Genomic DNA, 17904 nt, shown 5'->3' with positions numbered 1-17904 from the left:
TCCTCCTCTCCTCTGGCCCCGAACGAGCGACTAGGGCCTCTGGGGAAAGAAACTATCCACTTTCCTGATTCAGAGTCACCTAGACTTAAGCAGCTATGTAGAGGTGGTTGACCGTGGAGAGACTGACAGACTGGCCAGAATCAAGCTTGATAAAAATGCAAAAGGTTGATAAAAATCCACAAGGCTCATATTAGGCAGTAGGGACCCCACCTTTTCCAACCCATTGATGATGTGAAGTACGCCGTTTTGAAATGTGTTTGATACACTTCCGTACATGATATGGTACAGGATGCCCTGTCTGTCACTGAGCTTAATTTCCTTCTCCATCATGTGTGTGCCCCCCCCCTCCCCCACACACACACACACAGGGCCGTAAGCTGCTGATCATTGGCACCACCAGCAGGAAGGACGTGCTGCAGGAGATGGAGATGCTGGACGCCTTCAGTACCACCATCCACATCCCCAACATCTCTAGAGGAGAGCAGCTGGTTGAAGCCCTGGAGGTAGACACACACACACACACACACAGACACAGAAATGGATGTTCCTCGCTCTCCGGTTTTAAAGTTGTGATAAGTAGTGATGGATTTGTTGCGTGAGCTTTTAAACTGCTTCTGTGTCTGCTGTAGATGCTGGGGAGTTTCCAGGAGAAAGAGCGGGCAGCCATTGCCAAGGCTGTGAAGAGCCAGGCGGTGTGGATCGGCATCAAGAAGCTGACGATGGTCATCGAGATGGCAGTGCAGGTGACAGAGACAAAGCCCCGGTTTAGGTGACACGTTTTTATTCCAGCCCAGCACTAACCATCAAATAATCACCTAACCGTGGCCTTCTTCAATCTGTACCACGATTAGCGGGTTAAGATGTGTTACTGCTGGGCTGGAACAAAAGCCTACACACACCCTTTAGCTCTCCCAGAGCGTGAGTTGGAGAACTCCGGCCTAGACAACCACAGTCTTGGGAGTCACAGATGGAATCTCGTCTGGTTTCAGTCAAAACAACCTGCTGTTAATTACGACCTTTCATTAAAACCAGTTTGGATTCAACAGTGATTTTTGTGGTGAGCCCCAAAAATGTCATCGCTATAGTTCCCGATCATTCTCCGCATACTTCCCTGTCTTATGTGTTCACATGCTCTGACTAGTAGAGGGATACCACACATAAAGACCACATCGCACCTTGGAATTGTCTTATCTACTGTTGTGAGGGTCGTTACTCTCTTAGGCCCCGTCCAGAAACTTCCTCATAGAGGGGTGCATGTTTTTGTTATTGCCCAGCGCTAACATACCCGATTCAGCTAATCAAGGGCTGGAAGATGACTTGAATTGGTTGAATCAGATGTGGTTCCCAAGGACCAGGGTGTAAAAATCCAGTGCAAGTGTTACTACTATATAGTAGTAACCGTAGTTTACATACCGTGGCTGTGGTGTGCTTGGTTGTATGGTCTCTGGTCGCTTGTCCATGTGGCTGCTGAATGCCGTGTAGCCTAATTGCTGTGGTATGCACTAATGCAGCCATGTTGAGTTGGCACACCGACACACACGCACAGCTCCCTCCCTCCATCCAGGAGAAGTATGAACGAGTGTCTGCCGAGACATGCTGCACACAGACTCCCTGCTCCGCCGACGTGACACAAACACACACACACGATACACACACACATCTTCAAATCCTGTTTCCTCTATAGAAAAGCATGAACTCGAGGTCATGTCTGAAATTCCACATATTTTATGTAACACAGTTAATCGTGTTCAGTCCAAATCAATCATATACACTCAGAGGCCAGTTTATTAGGTACACCCATCTAGTACCGGGTCGGACCCCCCTCCAGAACAGCTTGAATTCTTTGGTGCATGGAAATGTTGCTCAGTTGGTAACAAGGGACCTAACGTGTGCCAGGAAAACATTCCCCACACCATTACACCACTTCCACCAGCCTGTAGCGTTGACACCAGGCAGGATTACGCCATATCATGACTCTGCCATCAGCATGACGTAGCAGGAACTGGGATTCCAGGGGATGTTTCGCCACTCTTCAATTGTCCAGTGTTGGTGATCGAGTACCCACTGTTTTTAGCTGATAGGATTGGAAACCGGTGTGGTCGTCTGCTGCAATAACCCATCCGTGACAAGGACCAACAAGTTGTGAGTTCCGAGATGCCGTTCTGCACACCACTGTTGTACTGCACCGTTATTTGCCTGTTTGTGGGCCGCCTGTTAGTTTGCACAATTCTTGCCATTCTCCTTCGACCTCTTTCATCAATGAGCTGTTTTCACCCTCCCGAGTGGCGCAGCGGTCTAAGACACTGCATCTCAGTGCAAGAGGCGTCACTACAGTCCCTGGTTTGAATCCAGGCTGTATCACATCCGGCCGTGATTGGGAGTCCCACAGGGCGGCGCACAATTGGCCCAGCGTCGTCCGGGTTTGGCCGTGGTAGGCCGTCATTTTAAATAGGCAAGTCAGTTAAGAACAAATTCTTAACGGACTTGCCTAGTTTAATAAAGGTTACACACACGCACACCCACAGGACTGCCGCTGACTGGATGTTTTTTGTTTGTCGCACCCTTCTCGGTAAACCCTCGACACTGTTGTGCGTGAAAAGCCCAGTCGGACGACTGTTTCTGAGATACTGGATCTGGCTTGTCTGGTAACCGACAATAATACCATGCTCAGTCGCTTAGGTCACTCGCTTTTGCCCATTCTAACTGTATGGGCAAAACTGAATGCCTCCATGCCTGTCTGCATGCTTTATATAGCAAGCCACAGCCACGTGAAAAATTTTGTGAACAGGGTGGTGTACCTAATAAACTGTGCACTGAGTCTATATCTCCATCATAAATGGAGAAGACGACCATAGTTGAATGCTACCACATATCAGCATTGTTACGTAACATTGTTTCTGTGAGCCCCTCACTCACACCTTCCCAGCCAATTACAGACAGCCCTGCGTGAACGTTTGCTGTGCTGGCCCCGGGCCTGTACTTTTCGACACGTTTATAGGAAAGGAGGCTATGAAGGCCAGTGTATGGACATATGCACAGAGAGCTAACGTGTGTGTCTTCCAGATGGATCCTGAATACCGAGTTAGTAAGTTCTTGACCCTGCTGAGAGAACAGGGAGCGTAAGTAGAGCACTATTCTGTTCTGTCCCCAATCTCACACCAGCTAATTCTTGTGTAGTTGGTTGACTGTTTAATCCATGTATATTTCCTTCCCTCCCCACAGGCTGGGTTCTGACAAGCACATAGCCATCTAAGCCCATGGTGGAGCTGCATTGCCCAGCAGTAGCTGCCTCTCACAGTAAGTGCTTGAACAGAGAGTAGAGCAGGGGCGTGTTAGAGTGGGTTTGGAACAAAATTAACAGATTATTTCTCTTCCTTCCTGCTCTTCTAACTCCTCCCACTTCTTTTATTCTGTATTTTACCCTCAGTGGGCGAGGAGTGGAAGCCCGGATGCGGCCGGCAAGATGGAGTGAGCGAGAGATTTTATATCTCCGACCTAATCTGGCCATCGCAAACGCTCGCCACGTAAATCGCTGTACCGTGTGTTTCCATGGCAACTCGATCGACCAGCGTCGTCCTCCTTCCTCATCAGCACTACTTCTCTGTGTGTGTAAACTAAGTCTGTAATTGTTATTTCTGAAGGCAAAGTGTTGTGATTCAAATGACACTATTCCCTGTATAGTGCACTAGGTTCTGACCAGATGTCTATGGGCCCTGGTCAAAAGAAGTGCACTGTATAAGGAATAGTGTGCCATTTGAGATGCATCCAAAGTGTTGTGATTTGTGCTGCTAGCACTCCAGGGGATTTTATGTATAAAAATCAAATGTATGTTTATAACTAAACATGAGAAAAGTGTATGCAAAACCATGTACACTGAGTGTATGAACCATTAGGAACACCTTCCTAATATTGAGTTGCACTCCCTTTTGCCCTCAGAACAGCCTCAATTTGTTGGCGCATGGACTCAACAAAGTGTCGAAAGCGTTACACAGGGATTCTGGCCCATGTTGACTCCAATGCTTCCCACTGTTGTCAAGTTTTCTGTCTGTCCTTTGGGTAGGGGACCATTCTTGATACACAGGGGAAACTGTTGCGCAACAACAACAAAAAACAGCAACGTTGCAGTTCTTGACACACTCAAACCAGTGTGCCTGGCACATACTACCATACCCCGTCTAAAGGCACTTAAATATTTAGTCTTGTGCCATTCAGAGGTTAAATGGGCATCTACACAATCCATTTCTCAAATGTCTGTCTCAAGGCTGTCCCAAATCCTTCTTTAACCTGTCGCCTCCCCTTCATCTACACTAATTTTGAGGGATCCTAGCTTTCACCTGGTCAGTCTGTCATGGGAAGAGCAGGTGTTTATAATGTTTTGTACTCTGTGTAAATGATGACCTATTTGAGTTTGATGCAACTCCAACATTGGGCATGATGCATTTGACAAAAGCAATTTTCAAATTGTATGCATAACTGACCAGTCAAACTTCTCTATAAATGCATCATATGCACATGATGGTGAAGCTGATTAATTGCAGCATGTATTGTGTGTGTGTGCTCTACTATATTATGTGCTTAGATTTTATTATCATTCCAGGAAATGATGGTTCCAAGCCTTACTCTTAACTCTACTCACACAAAACCTAATAGGACCAAAGTATCACAGCAGTCTGTTTTGTGAATAATTGTTATGAATTAATAATAATGTTACTAATATTGATTAGCTAGTAACTGGAAAAAGTGATTCATTTTCAGACCCAGACCATTTTAGAAGGAAACCTCTCCCCAACCACTCACACAGACACACGTGTGCGAACACATGATACTGTTGACAGGTTTTTTTTTCTGCATTGTGCTGTTCTCTATGAAGGATCTCTGGAGACCCTCTGGCATGCCTTTGCATTTTAGAAACACTTAAAATAAGGATCGTGTTGTGACTTTTTGATAAACATGTTCATCTCAATATTTTCGGCTCTATTCACTCTCTGATTCAAAAATGCTAATTAGCATCAAAGTAGACATCACACAAAACTTCAAATCCCTGCAAGCTCCTGCACGTCATCTCTAGCAGGTGCGTTTGTTAACAGGTATTGGGTCAAAGTGCATAAGACAGTTTACAGAATTATCCATTTAAAGAAATCTAAGTGTTTGGTCCCATGTTTCATGAGCTGAAATAAAAGATCACAGAAATCTTCCATATGCACAAAAAGCTTATTTTTGGCTGGGTACAATAACTGACCAATCTAAAATGTTCAGTTTTGTCACAACACAATGCCACAGATATCTAAAGTTTTGAGGGAGCGTGCAATTGACATGCTGACTTCAGCAATGTCCACCAGAGCGGTTGCCAGAGAATTGAATGTTCATCAATGTCGTTTTAGAGAATTTGGCAGTACACCCAACTGGCCTCACAACCACAGACCACATCGTAACCACTCCAGGCCAGGACCTCCACATCCGGCTTCTTCACCTGGGGGATCGTCTGAGACTAGCCACCCGGACAGCTGAGGAGTATTTCTGTCTGTAATAAATCCCTTTTGTGGGGAAATTGTCTGGGCCTTGCTTCCAAGTGGGTGGGTCTATGTGCAGTTGTGAAATCCATACATTAGGGCCTGATGAATTTGTTAAAATTGTAACTCAGTAAAACCATTAATTGTTGCGTTTTTTTAAATTTTTATTTTACCTTTATTTAACTAGGCAAGTCAGTTAAGAACAAATTCTTATTTTCAATGACAGTCTAGGAACAGTGGGTTAACTGCCTGTTCAGGGGCAGAACGACAATGACTTGGCGCTCCGGTATTGCTTGCCGTGCGGTAGCAGAGAGAACAGTCTATGACTAGGGTGGCTGGAGTCTTTGACAATTTTTAGGGCCATCCTATGACACTGCCTGGTATAAAGGTCCTGGATGGCAGGAAGCTTGTCCCCCGTGATGTACTGGGCCGTTCGTATTATGACTCATACTGTGGTACTCTATTGAGTGTTTGCCCCCTAAAATAGAAGAATAATGTCGATATTAGAAACTATTGCACCACCTCTCACCCCATTTGTGTGCATGCCTAACAAACTTCAATTTACATACAGTAGCTACAGTATGCAGTTTTTTTTTTCTTCAGATAATCACAAGTCAAGTACCCGTTTATTAGGTACACCATCTAGTGCTGGGTCGGACCCCCCCCTTTGCCTCCAGAACCGCCTGAATTCTTTGGGGCATGGAAACATAGCTCAATTGCTATCAAGGGACCTAATGTTTGCCAGGAAGACATTCCCCACACCATTACGTACCCACCACCAGCCTGTACCGTTGTAAACAAGCAGGATGGGGCCATGGACTCGCCTGTTAGCTTGCACGATTCTTGCCATTCTCCTTCGACCTTTCATCAAAGTCGCTTAGATCACTCGTTTTGCCCATTCTAACGTTAAATGGAACAGTAACTGAATGCCTCGATGCCTGTCTGCCTGCTTTATATAGCAAGCTTGGCCACGTGTCTGTAGGAGCTAACCATTTTTGTGAATGGGTAATGTACCTAATAAATCAGCCACTGAGTGTATATATGTATATTGACCAGATCTATACATTATTTGCTGTGACCAGTGCGCCTTTTGTCCAAAATCTATTTGTAATGAAGTCTTGGATGCTGTAAGAAATGTTTTATGGCAAGTTGCAATTGTATTAATGAAGATTTCGTACAGTACTCTTCTGAACATTTTTATAAATATGTGTATTATTGATTGATGCTGCAGATGCAGTGGTAATTTACTTGTCATTCACCTATTATCAGGGGGAAATGAGATGGACCGAGACAAATTAGACATTTCACAGATGTGTCCTAGAGCAGATTGAGACATTCTGATTTATAGTATTGAAAGGATTGTACGATTGATAACTGTATCACAGTTGGGAACACCATCACAGCTTGCCATGTAAGAAATTAGTTCAGTAGTGTTATGTGCAATGCCCATATACATGATTTGGTAAGGAAACGTAGAGGAATCGATGCCCACAAACTGCAATGATTAGAAAAGTACCTCTGTCTAAGAAGCAAAAGCATGAGCCAATCATTTGTTCTTCAAATATATAATCTTAGTTCAGTCATACAGATATATACATTGTATAATAAATTATATTTATAAAAACATAACATTTTCAGATTATAAAATAAAAAGGGAATTATTAACTTTAAAACCTTTGTACAAAACTTTGGATGTAGCGGTGAGGAAAGGAAGGAACTGAACACAGAAAGGGCCCGTGTAGGGAGAGCCTTTTGGAGGGTGACGCAGATACTAAGCTATGTCACAAAGGGAGGAGTCTACACTACCTAGGTAAGTTGTATTTTTGTTGTTAAATATAATGAATAGGAAGCACGTAGGACTGTCAGAACATGTTGTGTGGAAACCTCTCACAGGTTGTTCCACTGTTGTGAAGCCAGCATGCCTGCCTGCCATCCCTCTAACCCTAACACCCGTCACTCGAAGCAGCACAAACACACATTCACCTTCACTCACATTGGCTGTGTCCCAAAACACTAAGTAACCCCCCCTACCCTCGTCTCCTTAAGTTGTTTCCCACAGATACTTCAAATCTCTGAACAGGATTCCACCATATTGCTTCTATTGTCAAGACATTTCACATCAGTGGCAATCCAGGGAAGGAGATGAGGAAAGAGGCCTATTAGGACACTTTCTGCTCTCTCCCCTCTGGTCTCCACTTGTCATCACATTTCACTGGTGAGAGAAGGGTTTAGCTTAGACAAGGACTTCACAGTATTATGAGGAACATAATAAAATGGACTGTCAGTGTGTTGGATAAATGATCTCATTGTCGTAGTATGACTGCTATGAGTAGAATAATTAATTAGCATTAGGCCTATTGCAAGTGCAAAATAAACTGATGACGAATTAATCCAATAAAGTCTCATACCTGAACCCTACCTGTTTGTTGTGAATGTTTTGTTCTATATGACATTTAAGCAATGAGGCCCGAGGGGTGTGGGATATGGCTAATATACCACGGCTAATGGCTGTTTTTATGTACGACGCAACGCGGAGTGCCTGGACACAGCCCTTAGCCGTGGTATATTGGCCATATAGCACAAACCCCAGAGGTTACTTATTGCTATTATAAACTGGTTACTAACATAATTAGAGCAGTAAAAATACATGTTTCGTCGAACCCGTGGTATACGGTCTGATATACCATGGCTTTCAGCCAATCAGTATTCAGGGCTTCAAACCACCCAGTTTATAATTCATTATAATTTCCTCAAATATTGTAAATCTGTCTTGTTTCATACTCAAGGGGAAATTACAGCAAAACGTCTCTGATCTGAATGAGATGAACAATCTCAGTTGTGTTACTGTATGTTAGAACGTAACTGGTTAAGACAAGAAGAATGCATTTTCTCTCATAAATAGCAATAGCCAACGTTTCACTACCTCTAGACAGTTCTTGTTCAGCTGAATAGTGCATACGTGCAGAAATGTTCGTTAGTGGAAACGAGTGTGTTTGTTTCCTGCACATGTCCCCTCCTGCATACCACCTCCAGTCCTGGCCCATTGCTAATATTTCAGAAATGTGGGGCTATAAAATCAGGCTCTAGCATATCTTCCAGGCATCAGGCATCCCAGCCAGGCGACAGCTGTAGTTCAGTATCAGTACAGTGTGCAGGGGTTGGGAAAGAGGAGATTTCATCAGCTCAGTAGTTTAGTTTAGGAGGGAAGGGTCCAGTAACAGCCACTCAGTGGGTTCAGTAGTTAAAATGGTAGGTTCCTGGGCTGTTGCTGTGTGTTTAGTACTGTTGGAGAGTTGGTTTAGTTCTCAATAGTCGACCAGCCAGGTGATTGACTGGTGGAATCAGGTGTTAGTTAAAAATATGTCAATTCGATAGCAACGGTCTGGAAAGTCATCGGTTACTGCACAGCCGTGTGTGGGGGAAATAAATAAAGAAGGGGTCATGGCCCAATGGTGCAGGAATGGGAACAGGTCAAACTGACAGCTTGTTCCAAAGGAAATGGGCCCTCCCATATGTCCGTTCGTGGAACTACCTACTCAAATAGAGGAGGAGGATGCAGGGCTTGGAAGAAGGATATGTTTTTTTTATTTTATTACAAGGGTGCAGAAGAATAGAGTTCCAGTACAAAGTGCCATTCCTCATTGGTGCCTGTCTGTCTGTCTGTCTGTATATATGCAAGGACTGCAGTGTGTGTGTTTGTGTGTCTGCGATGGGCACTATGGTCCATCATTCTGTCCGTCTGTCTGAGCGAGCGCACAGGCTCTCACTTGCATGTGTGTACGTCGTAGACACGCACACACTCCTGGCAGCTGACGTAGCAGCACCAGTGGAAGATGCAGTGGCACTTCTCCTTTCGCTTCTCAGTCCGGGTGTTGTGGCCCCTGCCGCAGCAGAGCAGGTCACAGCCCTCGATGCCGTGCGAGGACAAGTTGCAGGCACGGTCGCGGGTGCCGAACGAGCCCGTCTCCTGGTTGGGCTCGCAGAAGTTGGGCGAGCCCTCGTAGTAGACCATGTCACGCTCCGTGGGGTGTTTGAAGAAGGCATACTTGGCGCGCAGCGTCTCCACCCAGCCACGCGACTCTCGGTGCTTCTCCACCACCATCTCCGAGGCGCTGTCATACTTGTCTTTCAGGTAGTCACCCAGCATGCGGAAGTCGGGCTGTGCCCACCAGCACGTTTTCACCTCGCAGCTGCCAGACAGACCATGGCATTTACAGCGAAGGTGCATGTGGTCCAGGATGGTCTGGGAAAAAAAGAGAAATAGGGAGAAGGAAACAGTTCAGAAACTGATAGAATAATCCTGTTTTCTTTCAGCACAGTGTAAATGTGATATCGATTGGTAGCTTGTCAGTCTACTACCGGAAAGTCCATTTGATTAACTACTCTTACCAATAACCTGGCTAGTGACGACCGACTTGTAGGTTGAGAACAACATGCTACTTGGCTGAGTCTTCAGGTGTAGTTCAGGCAGCTGTGAAACAGAGGCAGGCCTTTGCAGTGTGCAGCAGCTAATTCCCTCAGAAGTCACTGCACTCACCTGAGCAACGCCACCGGCTCTCTTAGCCTTTGTTTAGATTTGCTTAGCTTTAATTCTCTGGCTATATTTAGCTGCAGAATTCCCCCACCTGCGCCGGAAGGCAGGTGCTTGTGGCACCTTTGGGCGAGAGGGGAGTGGGGGCGCTGAGGGATGGAGGGGTTCTTAGTTCTGACATCATGTCCTGGGCTCGTCTGGCCCCTGGCATCTCCCAGGGGCCCTGGGGGGAAACAATGGAGTGTGAGAGTGCCAGGTGGAGCGACTGGGATCAGGGTGATGGAGAGAGGGAGAGGGGTTGTGACAGGGCTGCCTGCCGTTTTGCGGCTCCTGTGGGCTACCTGCTCCTGTCTAGTCAGATCAAAAGGCTGCCTTGTTGCCGTGTGGTCTCTCCAATTGCCCCTCAGCGTGCTGGTGAGGAGTAGCTTGCCAGATATTTCACTGAGCAATGACAGCAACGAGTGATGGTTTAAGTCCAGGCTGATTCCCTTCTCTTCCCCCTCAACTATCTCAGGTTATTTGTCTGTCAGGGAATTTTGGATGGGATGTGAGGCATGAAAGGCAGGGGCAACTTTTTTACATCAGATAATTACCCAGTCTTTCAAGATGAAGTGCTACTTTTCAGGCGGAAACTCACAGAAATGTGGACTGAATTTAAGTCAAATACCGAAATCTTTCCTGTCACAGAATTATTAATCTGGTACTGTAACGTTTACTGTGGATAATTCCATCCTGTTGCCAAAAAAGTAGATCTTTGTTCATTGTCTTTTTACCTTTCTTCAGCTACAAGGCTGGGTGTGTCCAGTATCATTATGTAGTATCATTACATTATGTAGTATCATTACATATCATTATGTAGTGGTGTGTATTAAAGTATATCCACTGCATCCTGCTTGGCTGTGTAGTAAACAGTGTTATGTACAGTTGAATACATTTAAACTCAGTTTTTCACAAATCCTGACATTTAATCCTAGAAAAGAATTCCCTGTCTTAGGTCAGTTAGGATCAGCACTTTTTTTAAGAATGTGTAATGTCAAAATAATAGTAGATAATTATTTATTTCAGCTTTTATTTTCTTTCATCACATTCCCAGTGAGTCAGAAGTTTACATACATCAATTTGTATTTGGTAGCATTGCCTTTAAATAGTTTAACATGCGTCAAACATTTCAGGTAGCCTTCCACAAGCTTCCCACAATAAGGTGAGTGAATTTTGGCCCATTCCTCCTGACAGAGCTGGTGTAACTGAGTCAGGTTTGTAAGCCTCCTTGCTTGCACATGCTTTTTCAGTTCTGCCCACAAATGTTCTATAGGATTGCGGTCAGGCCTTTGTGATGGCCACTCCAATAACTTGACTTTGTTGTCCTTAAGCCATTTTGCCACAACTTTGGAAGTATGCTTGAGGTCATTGTCCATTTGGAAGGCCCATTTGCAACCAAGCTTTAACTTCCTGACTGATGTCTTAAGATGTTGCTTCAATATATCCACATAATTTTCCATCCTCATGATGCCATCTATTTTGTGAAGTGCACCAGTCGCTCCTGCAGTAAAGCACCCCCACAACATGATGTGGCCACCCCCGTGCTTCACGGTTGGGATGGTGTTCTTTGGCTTGCAAGCCTCCCCCTTTTTCCTCCAAACATAATAATGGTCATTATGGCCAAACAGTTCTATTTTTGTTTCATCAGACCAGAGGACATTTCTCCAAAAAGTACGATCTTTGTCCCCATGTGCAGTTGCAAATCGTTTCCTGCTGAGCGGACTTTCAGGTTATGTTGATATAGGACTCGTTTTACTGTGGATATAGATACTTTTGTACCTGTTTCCTCCAGCATCTTCACAAGGTCCTTTGCTGTTGTTCTGGGATTGATTTGCACTTTTCACACCAAAGTTCTTTCATCTCTAGGAGACAAAACGCGTCTCCTTCCTGAGCGGTATGACAGCTGCGTGGTCCCATGGTGTTTAAACTTGCTTACTATTGTTTGTACAGATGAACGTGGTACCTTCAGGCATTTGGAAATTGCTCCTAAGGATGAACTAGACTTGTGGAGGTCTACAAAAACATTTCTGAGGTCTTGGCTGAATTCTTTTGATTTGACCATGATGTCAAGCAAAGAGGCACGGAGTTTGAAGGTAGGCCTTGAAATACATCCACAGGTACACCTTCAATTAGCTTATCAGAAGCTTCTCAAGCCATGACATCACTTTCTGGAATTTTCCAAGCTGTTTATTAAAGGCACAGTCAACTTAGTGCTTAGTGCACAGTCAACTTAGTGTAAACTTCTGACCCAATAGAATTGTGATACAGTGAATTATAAGTGAAATAATCTGTCTGTAAACAATTGTTGGAAAAATTACTTGTGTCATGCACAAAGTAGATGTCTTAACCGACTTGCCAAAACTATAGTTTGTTAACAAGAAAGTGGTGGAAAAGTGGTGGAAAACCTAAGTGTATGTAAACTTCCGACTTCTACTGTATGTGTATTTACATTACATATTTACGTTGTATAGTATGTATAACCAATATATCCATTCTAGTAAATCCTCAGTGTAGGCCAGTGTAGGCCTATTTACCGTGCGTCCTGCCTCGTTGTTGTGCCGGTTCATAGCAGAGCGTGCATCAGGCCGGTTCTCTCTAGCATCGGCAAACTCTCTGGACACCAGCACCCCGAACTCAGCGTCCTCGCTGCAGCCGCCCCACTTCCAGCCCTCCCCCGGGGGACCCTTGTGGTGGGAATCACAGCCACACATGGTGGACGTGCCCTCAGCGCAGGACCGCGTTACAGCAAACGCCACGCCCGCAGAGGCGATGGCGTGGACAAACGCCGACTCTCTGGTGGCTAGCGAGAAAAAGGAAGGAGTAAATTCAATCAATTAATCTTTAGTACCATCTTCTTAACAAAACAGTTTCTGCAATCTTCACTGCTGCCAACTTCCATACATCAGGGGTAATGAAAATGACACCCTTGGGCACAAACCTATTAACACAGCTTTTCACCTTCAAGCAGGTATTCATATATCATAGCGATAAATACTTGGTTGACACACAATGTACTGCAAGAATAATGTTTTTCAGGAAAAAAGTCCTTGAGAGGATTTAAAACATTGGGCCCTGAGCAGTGTAGAAAACACTGGGTGAAATTCTCTTCACTCTCATCATCTCAACATCTACCATAGAGCTAGGAGATATGGACAAAAATCCATATTGCGATAAATTGACCAATTTTTTGCGGTAACAATAAATGAGTGATCAATTATTTGGGGGGGGGGGGGGTGGTGTGTTCTACCGATTTTGGAGAGCGTCGTAGGGATGGCTACATGAAACATGTCCCCTAGCTGTGGCATCGCCATATTGTGGCTGGTGTCAGTAGGGCCTAATGCTCAGTGAGATCTCAATGACCTTCTGTCATCCCTGAGGTGTGCTGTTTTGCATTGGAAAGTATTTAAGGAATGTGCCCCCCCCCCCCCCCCCACTCTCCTGCCCCTGTCAGAGCCCACAGGGCCTCTAGGTAGAAACCTTGCAGTGCGTCTGCTTTGCTCCGTGTTTGTGCTGAGAGATGGAGTTACGCCTCCTTTGAACAGAACAACTTATTATGTAACCAGACACCATTGTTTCACAATCGCAGCTCACTTACTGTGTGCTGAGGGCTTACCCATTTCTCTACTGCACCACCTCGCACTGCACACACACCGGCAGGGACACACACACAGAGGGTATGGGGAGGGCCCACTCTGCAATGGAGCCACTGTTAAAGCATTTAGGGAGGCCTAGCCCCTCTAAAACTGACTGCAGTTAGTAGTGTTCTCTACTAAACACCTGCAGGGAAGTTAGTTATTCTATAGTGTAAGTCGATCTACAAGTCTTTGTAGTGTTAATTTACATGAAACAGAGAGTAACATAATTGAAAAAAGTTGTCGTTTCGGTCGCTAGGGGACATTTAATGCGCTCATAAAGTTAATTAGCGCTCAACCTTTCATGGCGTTATTTTTTGCATTTAAGCCTTTGTTTGATTGAAACCTTTATGTGAATGGCTGAATAGAGTCACAGTTCATAATAGGGTGAGAGGTCATATGGCTGCACTGATGGGAAATCCTGGGAAGTGGAAATGTAATATAGTCACTGAACTAACACTAAACATCAACCCTGTTATCTACATGACAACATGTCTCACACAATATCCAATCAGGTAATACATCTTGTAAATATATGGTCACAAAACCATGATTAAAGACATTGTCCAAAGTGCCCACAATCAAAAATGTTTTCCAGTGTGCTTCATTCTAGGTAAACAGAGATAAAACGTAATTAAAAAACGCTAAAACGTAAACCTCAATGTTTGTTTGATTGGATCGCACACACCTCTGGTTGAGAGGCGAGGGGGAGTCCCAGCTAGCCCTGGCAAGCCATGCTGGGCTCTCCACAACGGGGGCCTGTGAGCTGTGGGCCCCGGGAGCTCTGGCTGTCAGCCAAGGCTGCGCTGCTCCTGCTACCTGCTGGGCCCATCAATCCGCCTTTGTTTCCCTTGTGTCACACTAGATTACCCACACAAAGGGCCCAGCGACTCGCGCCCCTGCAGCCCCGCTCTGCCCAGAGTTGGCAATCCCTAAACTCCCCCCCTCCAACACCCTCTCTCCGCCACCATCCTGAAACCCCATCCTCCACTACCACCACCACCGCCACTTTGCACCCTCAACCCCCCATTTTCCGTCTGTAGCCACCACCATAAACACCATAGTGGTTAAGGTGGCGGGGGAATGGTATAGCCACCCTGGTCTGGGACCCCCTCCCTTGTCAACCCCATGCCGTCACTCCCGACTCAGGCTGCCCCCCCTCCCTCGCCAGCACCCCCTGCCTTCCTTCCACCTCACCCCAACATGCCGGCCTAGGGTAGGTTGGGAGATTCCCTTTCAGCCTGTTTTCATGACAGAGTCAAAAGGGCGTGTGAATGGGGCGTCCGTGGGAGCCGGGCTGTGTGAGGCGCGCACTGGTCTTCAGGCACAGTAGGGGTTGAGCTGAGCCCTCCAGCCCCTTTCTATTGCATGTAATCTCATTTGGCCTCCCCGCTCCCTTTTTTAAAATGTATTTTTAGGAGAGATGGAGGTTCACACTGCCCATTCCTGCCCAGATCCCTTTCCCTCTGACACGCAGGCTAATTAATATCCAATCAGCAGCCTCACTCCGCAACACAAAGACCCATCTTCATCATTAGGTATTTAAAGGCCTACTCCGAGCACCCCAGGTTCTGTTTTCTTAGTGCATTCTGTGCTTTTGTATCAGATTGTTTAAAGCACCCAGTCAGTCTTAAGACCGTTGATGATTAGTATTCACTGTGAAAAGCCTGGCAGATGATCTCCAGTGTATTAACTGTGACAACTGTGTATCAACTGTAATTGTGTGAGCTATTCTTGAGAGATTTACAACACTAACTAACTTTCATGTGTGAAAACATCAACAAGGTTGGGAAGCTCAGAAGAAGACACACAGATTCAAAAGACAAATGTGATGTTGAAGGTAGCGAGATGGATGGACGTCAAATAATCTGTCAGTGCTTGTACCAGCGCTCCTTTCTCACTGCAGTAAGGAAAGGTGTATATTACTGTAATTACCCTGTGGGTCATTTGTCAGTAGGAGCATGTGGAACAGGCAGTGCTCAGCAGCAGAGCTAATAGATTCTTCTATCGCTATGTCAGTTTACGGTACTTACCTCACATTTGTTTACACACCTTGTTTCTTATTTTCTCACTGATATGCAGTGGTGTATAGTACTTAAGTAAAGATACTTTAAAGTAATACCTAAGTAGGTTTTTGGGGTTATCTGTACTTTACTATTTATATTTTTGACAACTTTTACATTCCTAAAGAAAATAATGTACTTTCTACTCTATACATTTTCCCTGACACTCAAAAGTACTTGTTACATTTTGAATGCTTAGCAGGACAGGAAAGTTGTTCAATTCACGCACTTAAAGAGAACATCCCTGGTCATCCCTACTGCCTCTTATCTGGCAGACTCACCAAACACAAATGCTTTTTTGTAAATGATGTCTGAGTGTTGGAGTGTGCCCCAGGCTATCCGTAAATTAAAACGACAAGAAAATAGTGCCGTCTGGTTTGCTTAATATAAGGAACGTGAAATTATTTATACTTTTACTTTTGATACTTTTAGCAATTACATTTAATTTTAATACTTAAGTATATTTAAAACCAAATAGTTTTAGACTTTTACTCAAGTAGTATTTTACTGGGTGACTTTCACTTTTACTTGAGTTCTTTTAAATTAAAGGTATCTTTACTTTTACTCAAGTATGACAATTGGGTACTTTTTCCACTACTGCTGATGTGTCCCTTTAATGTTTTTATCACCGCTATGAGAAAAAGTAGTTTCCTCATAGAACCTGCAATCCCCTGTTGAAGTCAGATTAGCTCATCTTTTACTGAGGAGTCAAATTCCATGGTTGTTGTACATCAATGCGTTTTTTTGTATGTTTTATATGGTACTTGGCTGTAATTAATATATCCCAAAGATATCGCAGTTACATCCCTCATATGAATACCTCACTGGTATTCATATGTATTCTTCATACAAACAGTCCTGTTACAGTAGGAGGCCTACCTTTGTCCAGTACGGGCCCGAAGATGGCCAGGTTGTCCTTGATGGTGGTGCAGTTCCAGCGGCGCCCCCTAAACTGGTGCTGGCACTCTTGGATGCCCAGCTTCACGCCCTCGGCCACACTGGGCATGATCTCGATGTAGTTGCGACAGAAGCGCAGCTGCTTGGGCACCAGGCCGGGGATAGAGCCACACAGGATGGGTTGGGAGCCCAGAGACGAGTACTGCTGCCCCAAGGCTAGGGACCTGCAACACAGGGAGAGGGAAGGACGGGGGAGTGTGTCATGTACCTGCCCATCCAGACCTACAGTATATTACTGTCTAGTCTAGCGCCTACCCTACACAGTCTGTCAGTCTCTCTGTATCTCCATTCAGCTTTCTAACGAGAAGCCATCTACAGGATCTGCTGCCATTGAGAAAAGAGGGCCCTCCCTGAACTCACTGCCTCAATGGCAGGGAGGGTTATATATGCCAGGGAGACCCTCCAGAGGCATATTGTTCAAAGAAAGAAAGCAGATTGCCTCTTGATATACAAAATTAAACTTCTTGTCCCATTGGTTTTAATATATTCTGTGCTCAGAGTTGCTTTTGCAGTAGGTGGGGTTGATTATTGTTTTTCTGTGGGGGTTGGGTTGACTCAGTGAGTGTTTTATTGGCTGCATGAGTGCTTAATGCAGTTACACTTACAGAAGCTAATAGCCCCTCTTCAAGAAAGGGATATGACCTATTAGTATTGACTTTTCAAAGAGCTCCCTCTTGTTAGCCCCCGCAGATCCTGATGATCTGAAAGATAACACACACTAATCTGTCTGTTAGTTTCTCCTCTAGATAAGGCACACACAAACAACACACATGCTCAATTCTCTGTTATTAGCCTAATTTCTGATATGCGATGTGTGTGTGTGTGTGTGTGTGTGTGTGTGTGTGTGTGTGTGTGTGTGTGTGTGTGTGTGTGTGTGTGTGTGTGTGTGTGTGTGTGTGTGTGTGTGAAAGAGTGTGTATGCAGTTAAGTTTGTGCCATGTGTCGTATTGGACATATGGCATTCCTGAAACTCCCTGTGCTTCATCAGCGGGCTGGCAAAGATGTGCCTAAACATGGATTAATCACCACAACGAGACAGCCCAGATCAGCCAGGGATGCCAGAAACCATTATAGTTTCATCAAGGTAATTAATTTTAATTGCCTGTTTTTTCTCCTTAGATAAGGGAAGGAGAGGAAAAGGTGATGTTTGCTATGTCCATGTTTTAACATGC

At 44.9% G+C, this 17904-nt stretch overlaps 2 protein-coding genes across 4 annotated transcripts in view; one reads left to right on the top strand and one right to left on the bottom strand.

Annotated features, from left to right (window-relative positions):
• The window catches only part of LOC110491491 (vesicle-fusing ATPase), a 46876-nt gene extending 41668 nt beyond the window's left edge, over positions 1-5208 (top strand). For both annotated transcript variants that reach the window (XM_036946370.1, XM_036946369.1), the window contains exons 18-22: positions 369-503; positions 630-743; positions 3064-3119; positions 3223-3297; positions 3428-5208. In XM_036946370.1, coding sequence (XP_036802265.1) covers positions 369-503; positions 630-743; positions 3064-3119; positions 3223-3253 — 336 coding nt within the window. In that variant the 3' untranslated portion in view covers positions 3254-3297; positions 3428-5208. The remainder of the gene's footprint in view (positions 1-368; positions 504-629; positions 744-3063; positions 3120-3222; positions 3298-3427) is intronic.
• A 1871-nt stretch (positions 5209-7079) lies between these two features.
• LOC110491490 (proto-oncogene Wnt-3-like) overlaps positions 7080-17904 on the bottom strand; it is a 30288-nt gene continuing 19463 nt past the window's right edge. For both annotated transcript variants that reach the window (XM_021564973.2, XM_021564974.2), the window contains exons 2-4: positions 16655-16896; positions 12615-12880; positions 7080-9753 (exon numbers count right to left, since the gene is read on the bottom strand). In XM_021564973.2, the coding sequence (XP_021420648.1) occupies positions 9274-9753; positions 12615-12880; positions 16655-16896 (988 nt within the window). In that variant the 3' untranslated portion in view covers positions 7080-9273. The remainder of the gene's footprint in view (positions 9754-12614; positions 12881-16654; positions 16897-17904) is intronic.

Source organism: Oncorhynchus mykiss, chromosome 16 (genome assembly GCF_013265735.2).
Source record: "Oncorhynchus mykiss isolate Arlee chromosome 16, USDA_OmykA_1.1, whole genome shotgun sequence".
Lineage (NCBI taxonomy): Eukaryota > Metazoa > Chordata > Actinopteri > Salmoniformes > Salmonidae > Oncorhynchus > Oncorhynchus mykiss.
Note: the sequence above shows the minus strand (reverse complement) of the source record. Positions and strands in the feature narration are given on the sequence as shown.